This window comes from Oncorhynchus masou, chromosome 1 (genome assembly GCF_036934945.1).
Source record: "Oncorhynchus masou masou isolate Uvic2021 chromosome 1, UVic_Omas_1.1, whole genome shotgun sequence".
Lineage (NCBI taxonomy): Eukaryota > Metazoa > Chordata > Actinopteri > Salmoniformes > Salmonidae > Oncorhynchus > Oncorhynchus masou.
The window spans coordinates 65,584,743-65,600,235 of NC_088212.1; the positions used below are offsets into that span (position 1 = coordinate 65,584,743).

Sequence of the window (15,493 nt, forward strand, 5' to 3'; positions counted from 1 at the left end):
CGCGAAGCGAGGCGGACATCTCTGTCGGCGCCGGGAGTAATGTGATGGTTGTGGGGGGGGGGGGGCGATAACGCTGTCATAGATAATGATATTCTAAGTGGTGTGCAGATATCCATCATATCAAAGGGAGGAGGCTGCAATCAGTGCCATGGCATCTCTCCTGTCTGTCCTCCTATCCTCATTTCTCTCTGTCTAGACAGCTGGGCTGTACTCATTGTCATATTTCATTGGGATAAAAATAAGAAGCTGGCCGAATATCCTCCTCATCGGAGTTGTTTCCTGTAGACAAATCCAGTGACTTGAATTAAATTAGTCAACATGTTATTAAATCAAACTCAAACGAATGCACTAATGACTAATTTGTGAGAGTGGCTCCCATGCCAGATGTCTTCAACATCACCATCCCCTCGCTTGCTGCTTTTAGTAGGGATGCAGAGGCATTTGGGGCCTTGGTGAGGAAATATTTTAAAGGCCAAAATTGTCAACGGCCTTATGTGGAAAGAATACAAAAGCCAAAGCATCAAAGCACCAGAATTAGATATTTTTTTATCTCAGTCAGCACTTAGCTGCACTTAATTTTGCAGAAAGAGAGAAAGAACATCCTTAAATACTTTTCCGACTTAGCGGTAACAAGAATAAAATTAGCAGGCGGCGGTGGATAGTTTTCAACATGGCAGACAATTCCACAGTGTTTTGAACTTGGTGTCAGGAGCTTTTGGAGCACCACCATCTGTGTTTGTTTAGTGCATGGAGGCAGGGAGTCCATCTTCCTATTAATATTGGCATCTGGGATTGTTAAGATGGATGGCTTTTCTGCCCAACTGGCTGTGTGCAGGATGGAGGGGGGGGATGATCCGATATGCCACAGAAAGAAATCCCAAGGTGCTTTGATAAGAGTGAGCCACGTGGTTACCAGGCAGGCAGGCACGCCGCGAGGGAGGGAGAGCACTTCCATTCATTTTCCACCAATAAATCTGCACACACAAAATATGCAAATAACGCAAATCAGCCAATCAGTCCTCCACTTGGTGACCCGTACCTTGACCAAGGACTGCTGTTTCACTGATAAGAAAGAAGAAAAGGTTTAATGGGGTATTATTGAGTGCACAATGAGGCTTGCCAACAAGAGTGACAGGTCCTCAAGACTGTCTGTGAATGTGCCTTGTGTTATATTAATACCCACAGCAGGGCCCCTTAGAAGACTTCTACATTAAAATGTGTAATCCGGCACGCACCCATCGATGCTTCTCGGTAGGAAGCTGAATGAAAGCGTTCTGTGGCTTCCTCAAAAGCCCTCCAGGCCAAGGCTTGTATAGACAGCTGATGAAAGAGTGCCCCATGTGGTTCTTTCTCTCTGTCGCCCCCATTTCTTTATCTACACAACTCCCTTGTCTACCATTACAGTGTGGATGAGGTTCTGGCATTTTACTGTGTCGCCCATGTTGTCCTTTTATACTGAATTCCAGCCCAATGTTGAACTAAAATCAGAAAAGGGGGTGGGTGGCAATATGAAAGTGGCATCAGTGAAACAACAGGAATGAGAGATTTCTCTTGGACTTGGTGGAGACACATGATGCCAGGCATTCATCATCATTAGCAGCCTGGACGGCGAACACCAGATGCCGCAGCAAAGCATTACATTGGCTGTCTCACCCACAGACGTATGCAACTATTCTCTCTCTCTCTCTCCCTCACCTGGACCACACTCTCTCTCTCTCTCTCTCTCTCTCTCTCTCTCTCTCCCTCACCTGGACCACACTCTTCTCTCTCTCTCTCTCTCTCCCTCACCTGGACCACACTCTTCTCTCCCTCTCTCTCTCTCTCTCTCCCTCACCTGGACCACACTCTTCTCTCTCTCTCTCTCTCTCTCTCTCTCCCTCACCTGGACCACACTCTTCTCTCTCTCTCTCTCTCTCCCTCACCTGGACCACACTCTTCTCTCCCTCTCTCTCTCTCCCTCACCTGGACCACACTCTTCTCTCTCTCTCTCTCTCTCTCTCTCCCTCACCTGGACCACACTCTTCTCTCCCTCTCTCTCTCTCTCCCTCACCTGGACCACACTCTTCTCTCCCTCTCTCTCTCTCCCTCACCTGGACCACACTCTTCTCTCTCTCTCTCTCTCTCTCTCTCTCTCTCTCCCTCACCTGGACCACACTCTTCTCTCCCTCTCTCTCTCTCTCCCTCACCTGGACCACACTCTTCTCTCCCTCTCTCTCTCTCTCCCTCACCTGGACCACACTATTCTCTCTCTCTCTCTCCCTCACCTGGACCACACTATTCTCTCTCTCTCTCTCCCTCACCTGGACCACACTCTTCTCTCTCTCTCTCTCTCTCTCTCTCTCCCTCACCTGGACCACACTCTTCTCTCCCTCTCTCTCTCTCTCTCTCTCTCTCTCTCTCACTCCCTCACCTGGACCACACTCTCTCTCTCTCTCTCTCTCTCTCTCTCTCTCTCTCTCTCCCTCACCTGGACATCTCTCTCTCTCTCTCTCTCCCTCACCTGGACATCTCTCTCTCTCTCTCCCTCACCTGGACCACACTCTTCTCTCCCTCCCTCTCTCTCTCTCCCTCACCTGGACCACACTCTTCTCTCCCTCTCTCTCTCTCTCTCTCTCTCTCTCTCTCGCTCTCTCTCTCCCTCACCTGGACCACACTCTTCTCTCCCCTCTCTCTCTCTCTCTCTCTCTCTCCCTCACCTGGACCACACTCTCTCTCTCTCTCTCTCTCTCTCTCTCTCTCTCTCTCTCTCTCTCTCCCTCACCTGGACCACACTCTTCTCTCCCTCTCTCTCTCTCTCTCCCTCACCTGGACCACACTCTTCTCTCCCTCTCTCTCTCTAGCTCTCTCTCTCCCTCACCTGGACCACACTCTTCTCTCCCTCTCTCTCTCTCTCTCTCTCCCTCTCTCCCTCACCTGGACCACACTCTTCTCTCCCTCTCTCTCTCTCTCTCTCTCTCTCTCTCTCTCTCTCTCTCCCTCACCTGGACCACACTCTTCTCTCCCTCTCTCTCTCTCTCTCTCTCTCTCTCTCCCTCACCTGGACCACACTCTTCTCTCCCTCTCTCTCTCTCGCTCTCTCTCTCCCTCACCTGGACCACACACTTCTCTCCCTCTCTCTCTCTCTCTCTCTCTCTCCCTCTCTCCCTCACCTGGACCACACTCTTCTCTCCCTCTCTCTCTCTCTCTCTCCCTCTCTCTCTCCCTCACCTAGACCACACTCTTCTCTCCCTCTCTCTCTCTCTCTCCCTCACCTGGACCACACTCTTCTCTCCCTCTCTCCCTCTCTCTCCCTCACCTGGACCACACTCTTCTCTCCCTCCCTCTCTCTCCCTCACCTGGACCACAGTCTTCTCTCCCTCCCTCTCTCTCCCTCACCTGGACCACACTCTTCTCTCCCTCTCCCTCTCTCTCCCTCACCTGGACCACACTCTTCTCTCCCTCCATCTGTCTGAGATGACTCTGCAGCTGTGACTGTGACTGCCTGTGTGTCCCAGATAGCTTCCTGACACGTTCAGGTGTCTCCCTATTGATCAAGTGGTTGTCTTGTCTGGGCATGTCTGTCTTTCTGGACTGGGTCCTTGTTTTCTCACTGTAATGTCTTGGACAATTTATCATTCTTTAAATCTAAAATAAACAAAACACAAATGATCCTTCCACATTTACGATTTGTTTAGAAGACAAGGATGATGTACATGTGAATATATGACACTGTATAGTTTTGTATTAATTATTGTGTAATGCAATGTGCATTTGAAGTAATCTTGACCACAACACAGACACATAACATATGTGTTCGATATGACTTTATTCTGTTGAAGACATTCCCTAGCTATTAACCGTAAAAATGTAAGGGAAATTGAAGGTCACCTAGGTGGTAAAAGCCTTTGTTTCAAACAGAGTAGGGCTCGTCCTTAGTGTCACCATTGAGAGCACTGATGAGGTTAGGTGTTAGAGTAACGTGGCTGCCAACAAACCCCTGCCCTTAAGATACCTTTGTAGATTGTCTGGCGGGCCCTCATCATTCATGGCTCTGTTGTTCAGCCAGATAGTCATGCAGCCAGGCTTATTGTGTGTCCCTATCAATTAAACAAAGAGGCCAGCCATCCATCATCCCTTTAATGTGCTGTACTCTACAATGCAGTGTGTGTGTGTGTGTGTGTGTGTGTGTGTGTGTGTGTGTGTGTGTGTGTGTGTGTGTGTGTGTGTGTGCATGCGTCTGTGTGTGGCTAAGCTGCGTGTTGTGACATGCCAGCAGCCCCAGAGGACTTTAGAAGCAAATGACAGTGAGTGTATGGTGTACAGTGTACAGCCCCTCCCCTGTAAATCTCTAATTAACACTTGGCAATTAAAGTTTTTAGTAAAAGACTCTGTCACATCACCAGGAATTCAGCTAAAGAGAGATATGTGAATGTATGAAATTATTTGAGACAGAGATACATGACTTCTCCTCCTTCTTTAGCCTCATAATAAATAATAAGCTTAAATAAGCTTAAATTTCTCAATTTAGTGGGAATGGGAATATTATTGGGGTAATTGAGTTAAGGCTGAGAGAAGATATAGGCTAAGAAGATATATAGCTAGGAATCACCACCCCCCACTGAAATGCACTAGTTAAAGCCCCTGCTCTCTTTCTCTGTCTCATTTGCCAGTACTATCTGGAGATTTGCATGGCATTATTCTGAACAAGTCAGGAGAGCTTTATTCTCCATTCAGTGCAGAAGTTCAAAAAGTATTTTAAGGGCACATCCAACTGGGCACAAATGTCAATTCAACGTCTATTCCACGTTGGTTGAACGTAATTTCAATGAAATGACGTGAAAACAACATTGATTCAACCAGTGTGTGTGGAGTGGGATGGAACTTCTACAGGTAGAAAGATTTGACAGTAGAGTTTTCTTTGTACAATACTAGTAGTCTTGGACAGGTATCAGCATCTCACCTATGTAGCTGCCCTATTCAAATAGAGCAATATACTGTATATAGAATAAGCGACCTTCTTAGCGCTATCAGCATGACACTTCACGTTGACGAGCTCCATGACGATTGTAATGTTAGTGACATAAGATGCTCGGACGGGAAGTGTGAACGGATAATTCATTGTTTTGCTGTTTGACCGAGATCCTGTGGGCTTGAACAATGTATGTTTTATATCATCCATTTTTAATGTCTACATTTAAATACATTACAAACGCATCCACTGTATCAGAGAGCTCACACTTTTACAAATGAAATCATCTCAATCTCAAGTGTGAGACTGGATTGGGTCGTTTATGATTTATTCATTTGACACACATAGGGATTTTGACAGCCCTGTAATGTTATGGATTGTCATTTAGTTCCAGCTGGAGAATCAACATCACAATATATTGCCTCGTATCAGCTACCATAACCATTATTGTGTTTGGAAAGAGAGTGGGCTCTTTAAAAACCAATATCTCCTCCTTGTGTTTTGGAGTGGAGCACAGCTGTGGAGAGGAGAGAGGGAGAGAGGAGGTGAAGAAGAAGAAATAGAAGAAGCAAGTGGTTTGGTAGATTAAGTGAGAAGGACGCAGCCGGGTGAATGACTCGGCTCAGATGATGTAAATACGCACCGGACTAAACACTTTGAACAGGAGCCCAGAGCTGTAGCTGTAATGTCTCCACCATGCACTCACCCTGGAGCCTGGCAGCCTGATGCTTCCCTCTTTACCCAGCAGCAACAAGTCTTCTTGGGGACATTTTTGACTCTCCCCTTTCCGGCTGGCCCCTCTGACGGTGGTGATCTGATGTGATGGCCCAGAGTCCACACTGTCCCAGAGAGGCCCATCACACAGCCTGTCTCAGTACTGGTCCCTAGTCCCTGGTCCCTGTCTGTTGTTTCCACACAGCCACTCCGATAGAAACAACGAAGCATCAGATCAACAAGCACGGGGCTTTAGGAGGCAACCGGAGACATCTAGCCTGGGTCAGGAGGAACGGTGGAGAGTGCCTGCCTGTGTGTGACTGTGGCAGTGTGTGGCTGCCTTCTCTTCTCTTCCCACCATTTGCCAACAAAGATGAGAGAGATCCCTCTCTCAGCCTTAAGCTTTTAAACGGCGCTGAGTGGCTTTTAATAAGGAGAACAGCAGTTAACATTGCACACCGCGGCCCTCAATGGGATTAAGTGGCTTTAAATTGTTGAAGCCATTAAAATCCACACCAGCGTAGAGTAGGCGTCCTGTAGCTGCTTATGAGTCTATTTATCATTAGGATTAACAAAGCTCTCCCGTGCTGCCCACACTCAGTCTGCAGGGACGCATACACACACCTGCCCATCCCTCCATCCACTTTGTATTAATGTGCTTACCTAAGGGGTTGATTAGAGTGATTCAATAAATCCTCCCCCATAGGCCAAGCCATGCTCACATGACCATCCTGACCATCCTCTACAGACCACCCATGTCACCGTCTGTAAAAAGCACATCGAAGATGATGTTCGTTAGAGTGCTGTACGTTGAGGCTCGGGTCCTGCATGTGTGATGGAGAACACTGTGGCCTCGGTCTAGAACGTATGCTCAGATTCAGACTCAACGTGGTCTGGCTCAGCCCACGTGTTGCATGCAGGAAATCCACTGCTTGGCCTTCACCTTGACTATAAAAAGTATCGACCAAAGGGTTAGGGAACAAAGTAAACAGGCAACACCCCTGGAGAAAAGGGGTTTTGTAATCCAGGGCCTTGTCTGCCAGCCAGCCTACACATGTCGTTGTGCTCTAATACATTTCCTCTCCTCATCCTGTCCTGCTCTCCATCCAGGGGTGCTGCTCTTTGGCTGACCCTGTGTCTCTCAGCGTGTATGTGTGACGGTTTGCGATAAACTGAAGACACATTTTTGTTTCTCACAAAATGGACAATAATGTATTGTATTCTGCTCTCTAGATCCTCCGTATGACCTATGTCCTAACACAGTCCTTTCCTCTACCTGTCCTGCTCTTCAGATCTTCCATATGACCTATGACCTGGCCAGTGCCATGGTGCGTATCGTCAACCTGATTGGTATGATGCTGTTGCTATGCCACTGGGACGGATGTCTGCAGTTCCTGGTTCCCATGCTGCAGGACTTCCCCCAGGACTGCTGGGTGTCCAAAAACAAAATGGTGGTAAGTAGTGCTTTGCTGTGCACTTATACTAGTTGGCATCCAAACTGGCACCCTAATATCTAGGAAGTGCACTACTGGGCTCTGGTAAAATGTACACTGTGTGGATTAGGGTGCCACTTCAGACGGAGCCCAAGTCTGTTTAAATCAGATTAGTCCCTCCCTGTTATCTCATCTCTCTGTCGCTGTAATTACTGTACGAAGCCTGTAGCATCATGGGAAATGGCTGCCTTGCATATCTGTCCATTTTCCCGCCTAAATCCAATGTTTTTTTTTTCCTTTCTCCTTTATTCGCCCACATTTATTCAATTTGCTGCTTTTTCTTCAGTTATTTGGAGCTCTCTCTCTCCACCAGTGAGAGCTAGGCGGTGAGCTTGGCTTCGTATGAAATAATGACTTTCAGAGGACAGAAAGCCCTTATCCAATACTGGTCAAGTATTGACAATTTCCCAGCGAGCACTCCTGCTGTTCTTTAATTTCATGACATTGTTAGCTGCGCTGCGGCTACAGGTCCACGTCTCGGAGAGAGGGAGAGAGGGAGAGAGAGGGGGAGAGAGAGAGAGAGAGAGAGGGAGAGAGAGGGAGAGAGAGGGAGAGTCAGTCACTGGAAAGCGCTATGTCCCGTAATGACCGCCCTCTCCTCTGTAATTAAGTTTTCTTTGTGGTTATATAACCAGACCCTGCGACACCTGAGGTGTGACCCTGAATCAACCGCGGCACACGGACGCACAGTATAACCTGCCATGTTCCAAACGAACAGGGCCTTTTGAGAGAGAGAGAGAGATGATTTATGATGAGGATTTGTTGTCGAGCTCACGGAAGGCAGGCAAACAGCTCCAGCCCTCAAAGAGGATTAATCTGGGATCTGTGAATAAAAAACAATTACATCAAATTCTAATTAGGTAATTAAAGACAGACAGGCCAGTAGTCAGTCAGTGGAAACATTAGCCTAGCAAACACCTTTGGCATGGCAAGCTGTCTACTGTCAGGGAGGGATCACTTTGACCTAAACTCCTGCTCTGCATTACACAACACCCATTATGAAAAACTATGACATATGGATTGTGATTCTATCACTGAAAAACTGCACTCTCTCATTAAAATGTAAATGTGTTTTGTTTTGTTTCACCCAGTAAACACTGTGGCTAATTTCATTGCATGACTTTTCATTTGAATGTGGAACAGTACAGTGAGAAATATAATGGAACTGTAGCTGTTGGTCTTCTAGCCAAGAGTAAATTGGGCCTGATAAGAATTAGAGGCTAGTGGTGCTGTGACTCTTGTCTTTCCTTACAGTAGCTGGCCCATTATCTTATTGGGTCATCCGTTCTATACCTTTTGAGGAGGCACTAATAACTTTCCTATCTCTCAGGTTTTACCCCTGTGGAAATGAGTTTGAAAGCAATTTGGACATGTCACCTCAGGAAAGAACAGATATTGATTCCGCTTGGACCACCATGGGATCTAAAGGAGAAAAGGGCAATTTATCCACAAACGAGAAGCAAGAAATGAAAAATCACATTTTTCTAAATAGCTGACCTACTTTTTGCCTTGCAGGCCTCTTGTGTCTCGGGCTCCATCCATTCAGTCACCCTCATGGTTGTGTTTAGTTTCTGCTCCAAGCAGAAAAGGCCCAGCCGAGGCAGTTCTCACCTGAGTACTTACATATAGGAGAGTGTATTACTACAGTATGTTGGTGTAGCCAAGTGTTGATGTTCCTATTGAGGCATGATGAAGAGGACATCTGTGGCTGCCCTCTTACATGATAACGATGACGATTACTATGATGACTATGAGGATGAGGATGATTAGGATGATGATAATGACGTTGACTATGAGGATGAGGATGCTGATGATAACGACGTTGATGATGATGACTATGAGAGTGATGATGAGAATGAGGACGATGATGATGACTATGAGGATGAGAATGACGTGGATGATGATAATGATGATAATGATGTTGACGATGGTGATAATGATGTTGATGATGATGATGATGATGAAAGTAAGAAGGACTCTGGTCTTAGTGCTTGCTGACCTTTTCCCTCCAGACATATGGCAGAGTGTGAACAGTACCACATATCACCATATCCCTCTCTTCCCTCTGTCACCTTTTCTCTTCCTCTCTCCCCTCATCCAGAACGACACATGGGGCCAGCAGTACTCCTACGCCCTGTTCAAAGCCATGAGCCACATGCTGTGTATCGGGTACGGCATGTACCCACCTGTGGGCATGACGGACGTGTGGCTCACCATCCTCAGCATGATCGTGGGCGCCACCTGCTATGCCATGTTCGTGGGTCACGCCACCGCACTCATCCAGTCTCTGGACTCCTCCCGTCGGCAGTACCAGGAGAAGGTGAGTGACGTTGATCAGAATGGATGGGAATATCATTGGGTAACTGGATAAGCAGCAAGAGATCAACATGTAGGGAGAACAGTATATCTGTACCCAGAGGAGAGTTAGGAATCTTCACAATGCAAATGAAACCAACCGGATTTAATTTGGACACCCAAAGCGTTGAAAATATTAGACTTCTTTAGATGTGTATTAGCCAGTCAGTGCAGTACAGTTAAGCTCAGTTTCAGCCCTAAATGAGGGCAGATTGATGCAGGTTTCCGCCTCCCTTCAACTCCTGTGAGCTGCAGTGCTCAGGGCTGCATGAGAGAGAGTCCCAGGCTCCCCTGTGTGGGGATGGGAAGGCCCTGGCAGTTGGCCATGGAAGCCCTACCCAGCTCCTAGCTACAGCTCCCTGCCCACCTCCAGTGTGCCCCAGCCTCTCCATGGGCCCAGTGTGGGCGATAATGAGCCTTGTTGCCAGGCGCCCACATTGTCCACCATCTGTGGAAAGGGACAGAGGAGGTGACCCCTGGAGTGGGTCGCAGGGGCTGTAGAGACCCCCACATACTGTACATCCATCATCAGAGAGCGAGGGAGAGCTTGTGAGAAAGAGAGAGAGAGAGAGAGACTGAGAGAGGGGTGAGGGAGTTGTTCAGGTCAGAATCAGCAGAGCCAACCAGTGTCTCTGGATACCCACTGTATGTGTGTGTGAGCGAGAGTCTGCTTACTGTAATGTGTGCACGGAGACATTGTATATTTGCGTGGGTGTTTGAAAAATCTAGAGACTGTCCTTCATACCTGGAGGAGGGATCAATGGGGGCAGGAGACTGGTGTCAAATGTGGGCTCCAGATAGATACAACCACCAAACTGTTGTGCTATGGATGTGGACTGGCTGCATGACTATTGCTGTGGATGCAGAATTCCTGTTGAACTAGAGGGGAGCAGACAGCCGTCCCAGCTCAGTGCTCAATCTTGTCTGCTCTCCTGCTTCAGAGGTGCTCCGCTTGGTGCCAATAATATTAGGGTTATTAACAGGTGGCCCAACTGGGACTCTTCACCACAGATCAGCATGTGGAGCAGGGGCCATTCTCAGCCACCATGCCACCCTGCTGCTGCCTTCCCTTTGTGCCACAGCCTCCTGCCCCATCCCACTTCTCTCAGAGTCCTCTCCCCATTCTCCCCACTCTCTGTCTGCCTGGAGGAACATTAGCACTATAAATTGCAATAAATATTTAAGTATGGGTTTTCCCATTTATCTTTCTGTGTGCTCCAGTAATTAAGCACGGTCTGTCTGGATGCTGCCTTCCATAGCTCGCTGTCTCTCCCTGACGCTCGCTGTTTCTCCCTGTCTCTCCCTGTTTCTCCCTGTTTCTCTCTGTCTCTCCCTGTTTCTCTCTGTCTCTCCCTGTTTCTCTCTGTCTCTCCCTGTTTCTCCCTGTTTCTCCCTGTCGCTCGCTGTCTCTCCCTGTCGCTCCCTGTTTCTCCCTGTCGCTCGCTGTCTCTCCCTGTCGCTCGCTGTTTCTCCCTGTCTCTCCCTGTCGCTCGCTGTCTCTCCCTGTCGCTCGCTGTCTCTCCCTGTCGCTCGCTGTCTCTCCCTGTCGCTCGCTGTTTCTCCCTGTCGCTCGCTGTTTCTCCCTGTCGCTCGCTGTCTCTCCCTATCGCTGTCTCTCCCTGTCGCTCGCTGTCTCTCCCTGTTGCTCGCTGTTTCTCCCTGTCTCTCCCTGTCGCTCGCTGTCTCTCCCTGTTTATCCCTGTCTCTCCCTGTCGCTCGCTGTTTCTCCCTGTCTCTCCCTGTCGCTCGCTGTCGCTCGCTGTCGCTCGCTGTTTCTCTCTGTTTCTCTCTGTCTCTCCCTGTCGCTCGCTGTCTCTCCCTGTCGCTCGCTGTTTCTCCCTGTCTCTCTCTGTCTCTCCCTGTCTCTCCCTGTTTCTCTCTGTTTCTCTCTGTCTCTCCCTGTTTCTCCCTGTCTCTCTCTGTCTCTCCCTGTCTCTCCCTGTTTCTCTCTGTCTCTCCCTGTTTCTCCCTATTTCTCCCTGTCGCTCTCTGTCGCTCCCTGTCTCTCCCTGTCTCTCCCTGTTTCTCCCTGTTTCTCCCTGTTTCTCCCTGTTTCTCTCTGTTTCTCCCTGTTTCTCTCTGTTTCTCCCTGTCTCTCTCTGTTTCTTTTTGTCTCTCCCTGTCTCTCCCTGTTTCTCCCTGTTTCTCCCTGTTTCTCCCTGTCTCTCCCTGTCTCTCCCTGTCTCTCCCTGTCTCTCCCTGTCGCTCTCTGTTTCTCCCTGTTTCTCCCTGTTTCTCCCTGTTTCTCCCTGTTTCTCTATGTTTCTCCCTGTCTCTCCCTGTCTCTCCCTGTTTCTCTCTTTCTCCCTGTTTCTCTCTGTCTCTCCCTGTCTCTCCCTGTTTCTCCCTGTTTCTCCCTGTTTCTCCCTGTTTCTCCCTGTTTCTCTCTGTTTCTCCCTGTCTCTCCCTGTCTCTCCCTGTTTCTCTCTTTCTCCCTGTTTCTCTCTTTCTCCCTGTTTCTCTCTGTTTCTCCCTGTCTCTCCCTGTCGCTCTCTGTTTCTCTCTGTTTCTCCCTGTTTCTCTCTCTTTCTCCCTTTTTCTCCCTGTTTCTCTCTGTTTCTCCCTGTTTCTCTCTTTCTCCCTGTCTCTCCCTGTCTCTCCCTCTCTCCCTGTCTCTCCCTGTTTATCCCTGTCTCTCCCTGTTTCTCCCTGTTTCTCTCTTTCTCCCTGTTTCTCCCTGTTTCTCCCTGTTTCTCTCTGTTTCTCTCTGTTTCTCTCTGTTTCTCTCTGTTTCTCCCTGTCTCTCCCTGTTGCTCTCTGTTTCTCTCTGTTTCTCCCTGTCTCTCCCTGTCGCTCTCTGTTTCTCTCTGTTTCTCCCTGTTTCTCCCTGTTTCTCTCTTTCTCCCTGTTTCTCCCTGTTTCTCCCTGTTTCTCTCTGTTTCTCCCTGTCTTTCCCTGTCGCTCTCTGTCTCTCCCTGTTTCTCTCTGTTTCTCCCTGTTTCTCTCTGTTTCTCCCCTGTTTCTCCCTGTTTCTCTCTGTTTCTCCCTGTTTCTCTCTTTCTCCCTGTTTCTCTCTGTTTCTCTCTGTTTCTCCCGGTTTCTCTCTGTTTCTCCCTGTCATTCATTGTCTCAGTGGTGTATTCTGACACTAGATAAACACCAGACAGTTTCACTACAGCATTTCAGACACATGGCGTAGTCAGATACTGTAGCCAGTAGTTAGAGGCTGTAGCTAGACACCAGGCAGGTCCATTACATGGTGTAGTTAGAGGCTGTAGGTAGACACCAGGCAGGTCCATTACATGGTGTAGTTAAAGACTGTAGCTAGACACCAGACAGTTCCACTACATGGTGTAATTAGAGGCTGTAGCTAGACCCCAGACAGTTCCACTACATGGTGTAGTTAGAGACTGTAGCTAGAAACCAGACAGTTCCACTACATGGTGTAGTTAGAGACTGTAGCTAGACACCAGACAGTTCCACTACATGGTGTAGTTAGAGACTGTAGCTAGACACCAGACAGTTCCACTACATGGTGTAGTTAGAGACTGTAGCTAGAAACCAGACAGTTCCACTACATGATGTAGTTAGAGGCTGTAGCTAGACACCAGACAGTTCCACTACATGGTGTAGTTAGAGGCTGTAGCTAGACACCAGACAGTTCCACTACATGGTGTAGTTAGAGGCTGTAGCTGGACACCAGACAGTTCCACCATTAGCACCCACTGTACTGCTGTGCTAAAGGTCAAGCAGTGTTCGATGTAGTGGCCAGGACATGTTGGCTGGTCTCTCTAGCTAGTATGCTAGAAAGACAGACAGACAATGTGATTGGCCTTTTAGGTCAGTGTGTGTTTGTGTTGTGTAACAAAAGGATTCAGGCCTGTAGAATCCACTCCAGTTGTTGCCCATCTGATCTGTGTCATGGAAGAGCACAGCTGTTTCTGTTCTGTCTCCAGGGCCTCCAGCCTAGAGCGAAACCAGCTGACACTGCACCAGCAGCCAATGGACAAACTCACCCAGTCATCGCACTGGCCCTGTCCTACCAGAGGCTTGGATTGGAGAACAGGGTGTGGTTCTACGTTGTCACATTAGCAGTGAGGGTAGGGCAGGTAGCTCTGCAGGGTGAGGCTCTCGCTTTGGGATCAGCCTGCAGATTTGAAGTGAGCAGGACAGAATGGTGCAGGGTAGAAGGGCCTCATTGCTACAGTATGCATGTGGACTGTTAAACTGTTGGTCTGTGGGCCTATGTTCTGACAGAACTCTGCTTTATGTGTGGAACTGCTCTGTTCTGCTGTTGGCGTGGACCAACAGGCACGATCACCCCAAGGGGACAGTGTTCAGGCTTCCTTCCCATTTACACAGAGAGGAGAGGACACAGGAGACTGGGGGCCTCAGCTCAGTGAGTGAAACCAGGACAGAGGAGAGGAGTGGGAAGCAGAGCCAAACGACACAACACGCCACATTTATCTGCCCAGTTAGCTGTCTCCCTTCCTCCCTCTGGCTCTGACCAGATTCACAAGCTCCTACAGTCATTAGAGCATAGGGAGGAAGGGAGGGGCTACAGGTAGCTACAGAGAGGGAATGTATACAGACAGGGATGTTTACAGACAAGGATATGTACATACAGGGATGTATACAGACAGGGATGTATACAGACAGGGATATAAGGACATTGGGCAAGATGAGAGGCTATCTGCTGGAGGGTATGGTGATGATCTTTAGGTGACATACTGGTAACAGTTTAACTTGGCCAAGAAACACAGTCTGAGTATATCCTCTTTGGCAGAGAGGGAAGAGAGGGGGGGTGAGAGGGAGAGTGAGTGAGAGAGTGATAGAGAGAGAGCGTGAGAGAGTGAGAGAGAGAGCGTGAGAGTGAGAGAGAGAGCGTGAGAGTGAGAGAGAGAGAGCGTGAAAGAGTGAGAGAGAGAGAGAGCGTGAGAGAGTGATAGAGAGAGAGCGTGAGAGAGTGAGAGAGAGAGGCGAAACTGTGAGGAGTTCAGAAGTATGTTGCGGAAGGAAGATGGGAGGGACGTTTGCAATGCTCCTCAAAGACGGAAATAAAATGATCATCAGAGAGCCTGGGTATAATCTGCTGTGAATAGAGAGTTATTACAATGTGCCTCCATGTGATAAACGGCAGGCTGTCAGACGCTAGCAAGCGAGCTTAAATGAGCTCTTGAAAGGAAGCAGGAACTCTGGTAACTGGTACAAAGTGGAGAGCCTGAGTTATCATACTCTCAAATGCTGTGGCTTGAACTGTGACACGGGAGCCAGATAGGAGATATACTTTTGATTTATTTGAGAAGCAAGGTTTTTTCCCCCCATATTAGCCAACAGCAATCTGACAATCAGTTCTTACGGAATCAGCGCAAAACAAAGTCAAAAGGGAAAATGCTTTCTGCTGATTTTATCATTCAAGTATTTCTTTTTTTCTCTTTATTTTGTAACGTCGCAACATTTTGAGAATTCCCTGGAGGGGTGCGCGTCCCAGGTGGTGTCGCACTCGGTGCCTCCCCCTGTCCCTCTGTCCCCCCTCAATCCCACAAAGGGAATATGGGCATGAGATTGTTCCGCAGCTCACCCCTTCCCTCCCTCCAAACCCCCAGTATTACCGTGCTCCATGCATGTGTCTCTGCTAGCCTACAATATCTTAAGGTGTGAGTTGGAAAGGGTAGACATCTCCAGATTTCCCCATGGATTCCAGCATCACAGCTAAGGCAGGTTGAGACCCATATCACACAAAGGGAATCCCATCTCTCCAGATTGAGGGCACAGGCAGCAGTACATCTTTATGGGACTGTGCATATGCCTGTTTCCCTCCCCGACTGCATGTCTGTAACCTCATGTAACCACATGTAACAGTGGAAGTGAGAGAAACCAGTGGGAATTTTTTTTCTCATTTTCCTACAAAGATATCAGAAAACGAGACCTTTCTAAACCCTTGGTTTGTTTGGTGTTAGCATGTAGTTATTTCCATTATCATGATGGGTATTTAGTCAATTCCTCAAGCTAGTCCTATGGCATCAGGACAGTGAGAATCTTG

At 48.3% G+C, this 15,493-nt stretch overlaps 1 protein-coding gene across 1 annotated transcript in view; it reads left to right on the top strand.

Moving 5' to 3' along the window:
- The window catches only part of hcn4 (hyperpolarization activated cyclic nucleotide-gated potassium channel 4), a 95,950-nt gene that overhangs the window by 49,851 nt on the left and 30,606 nt on the right, over positions 1-15,493 (top strand). The window contains exons 3-4 of the mRNA XM_064992359.1: positions 6,955-7,116; positions 9,257-9,475. Coding sequence (XP_064848431.1) covers positions 6,955-7,116; positions 9,257-9,475 — 381 coding nt within the window. The remainder of the gene's footprint in view (positions 1-6,954; positions 7,117-9,256; positions 9,476-15,493) is intronic.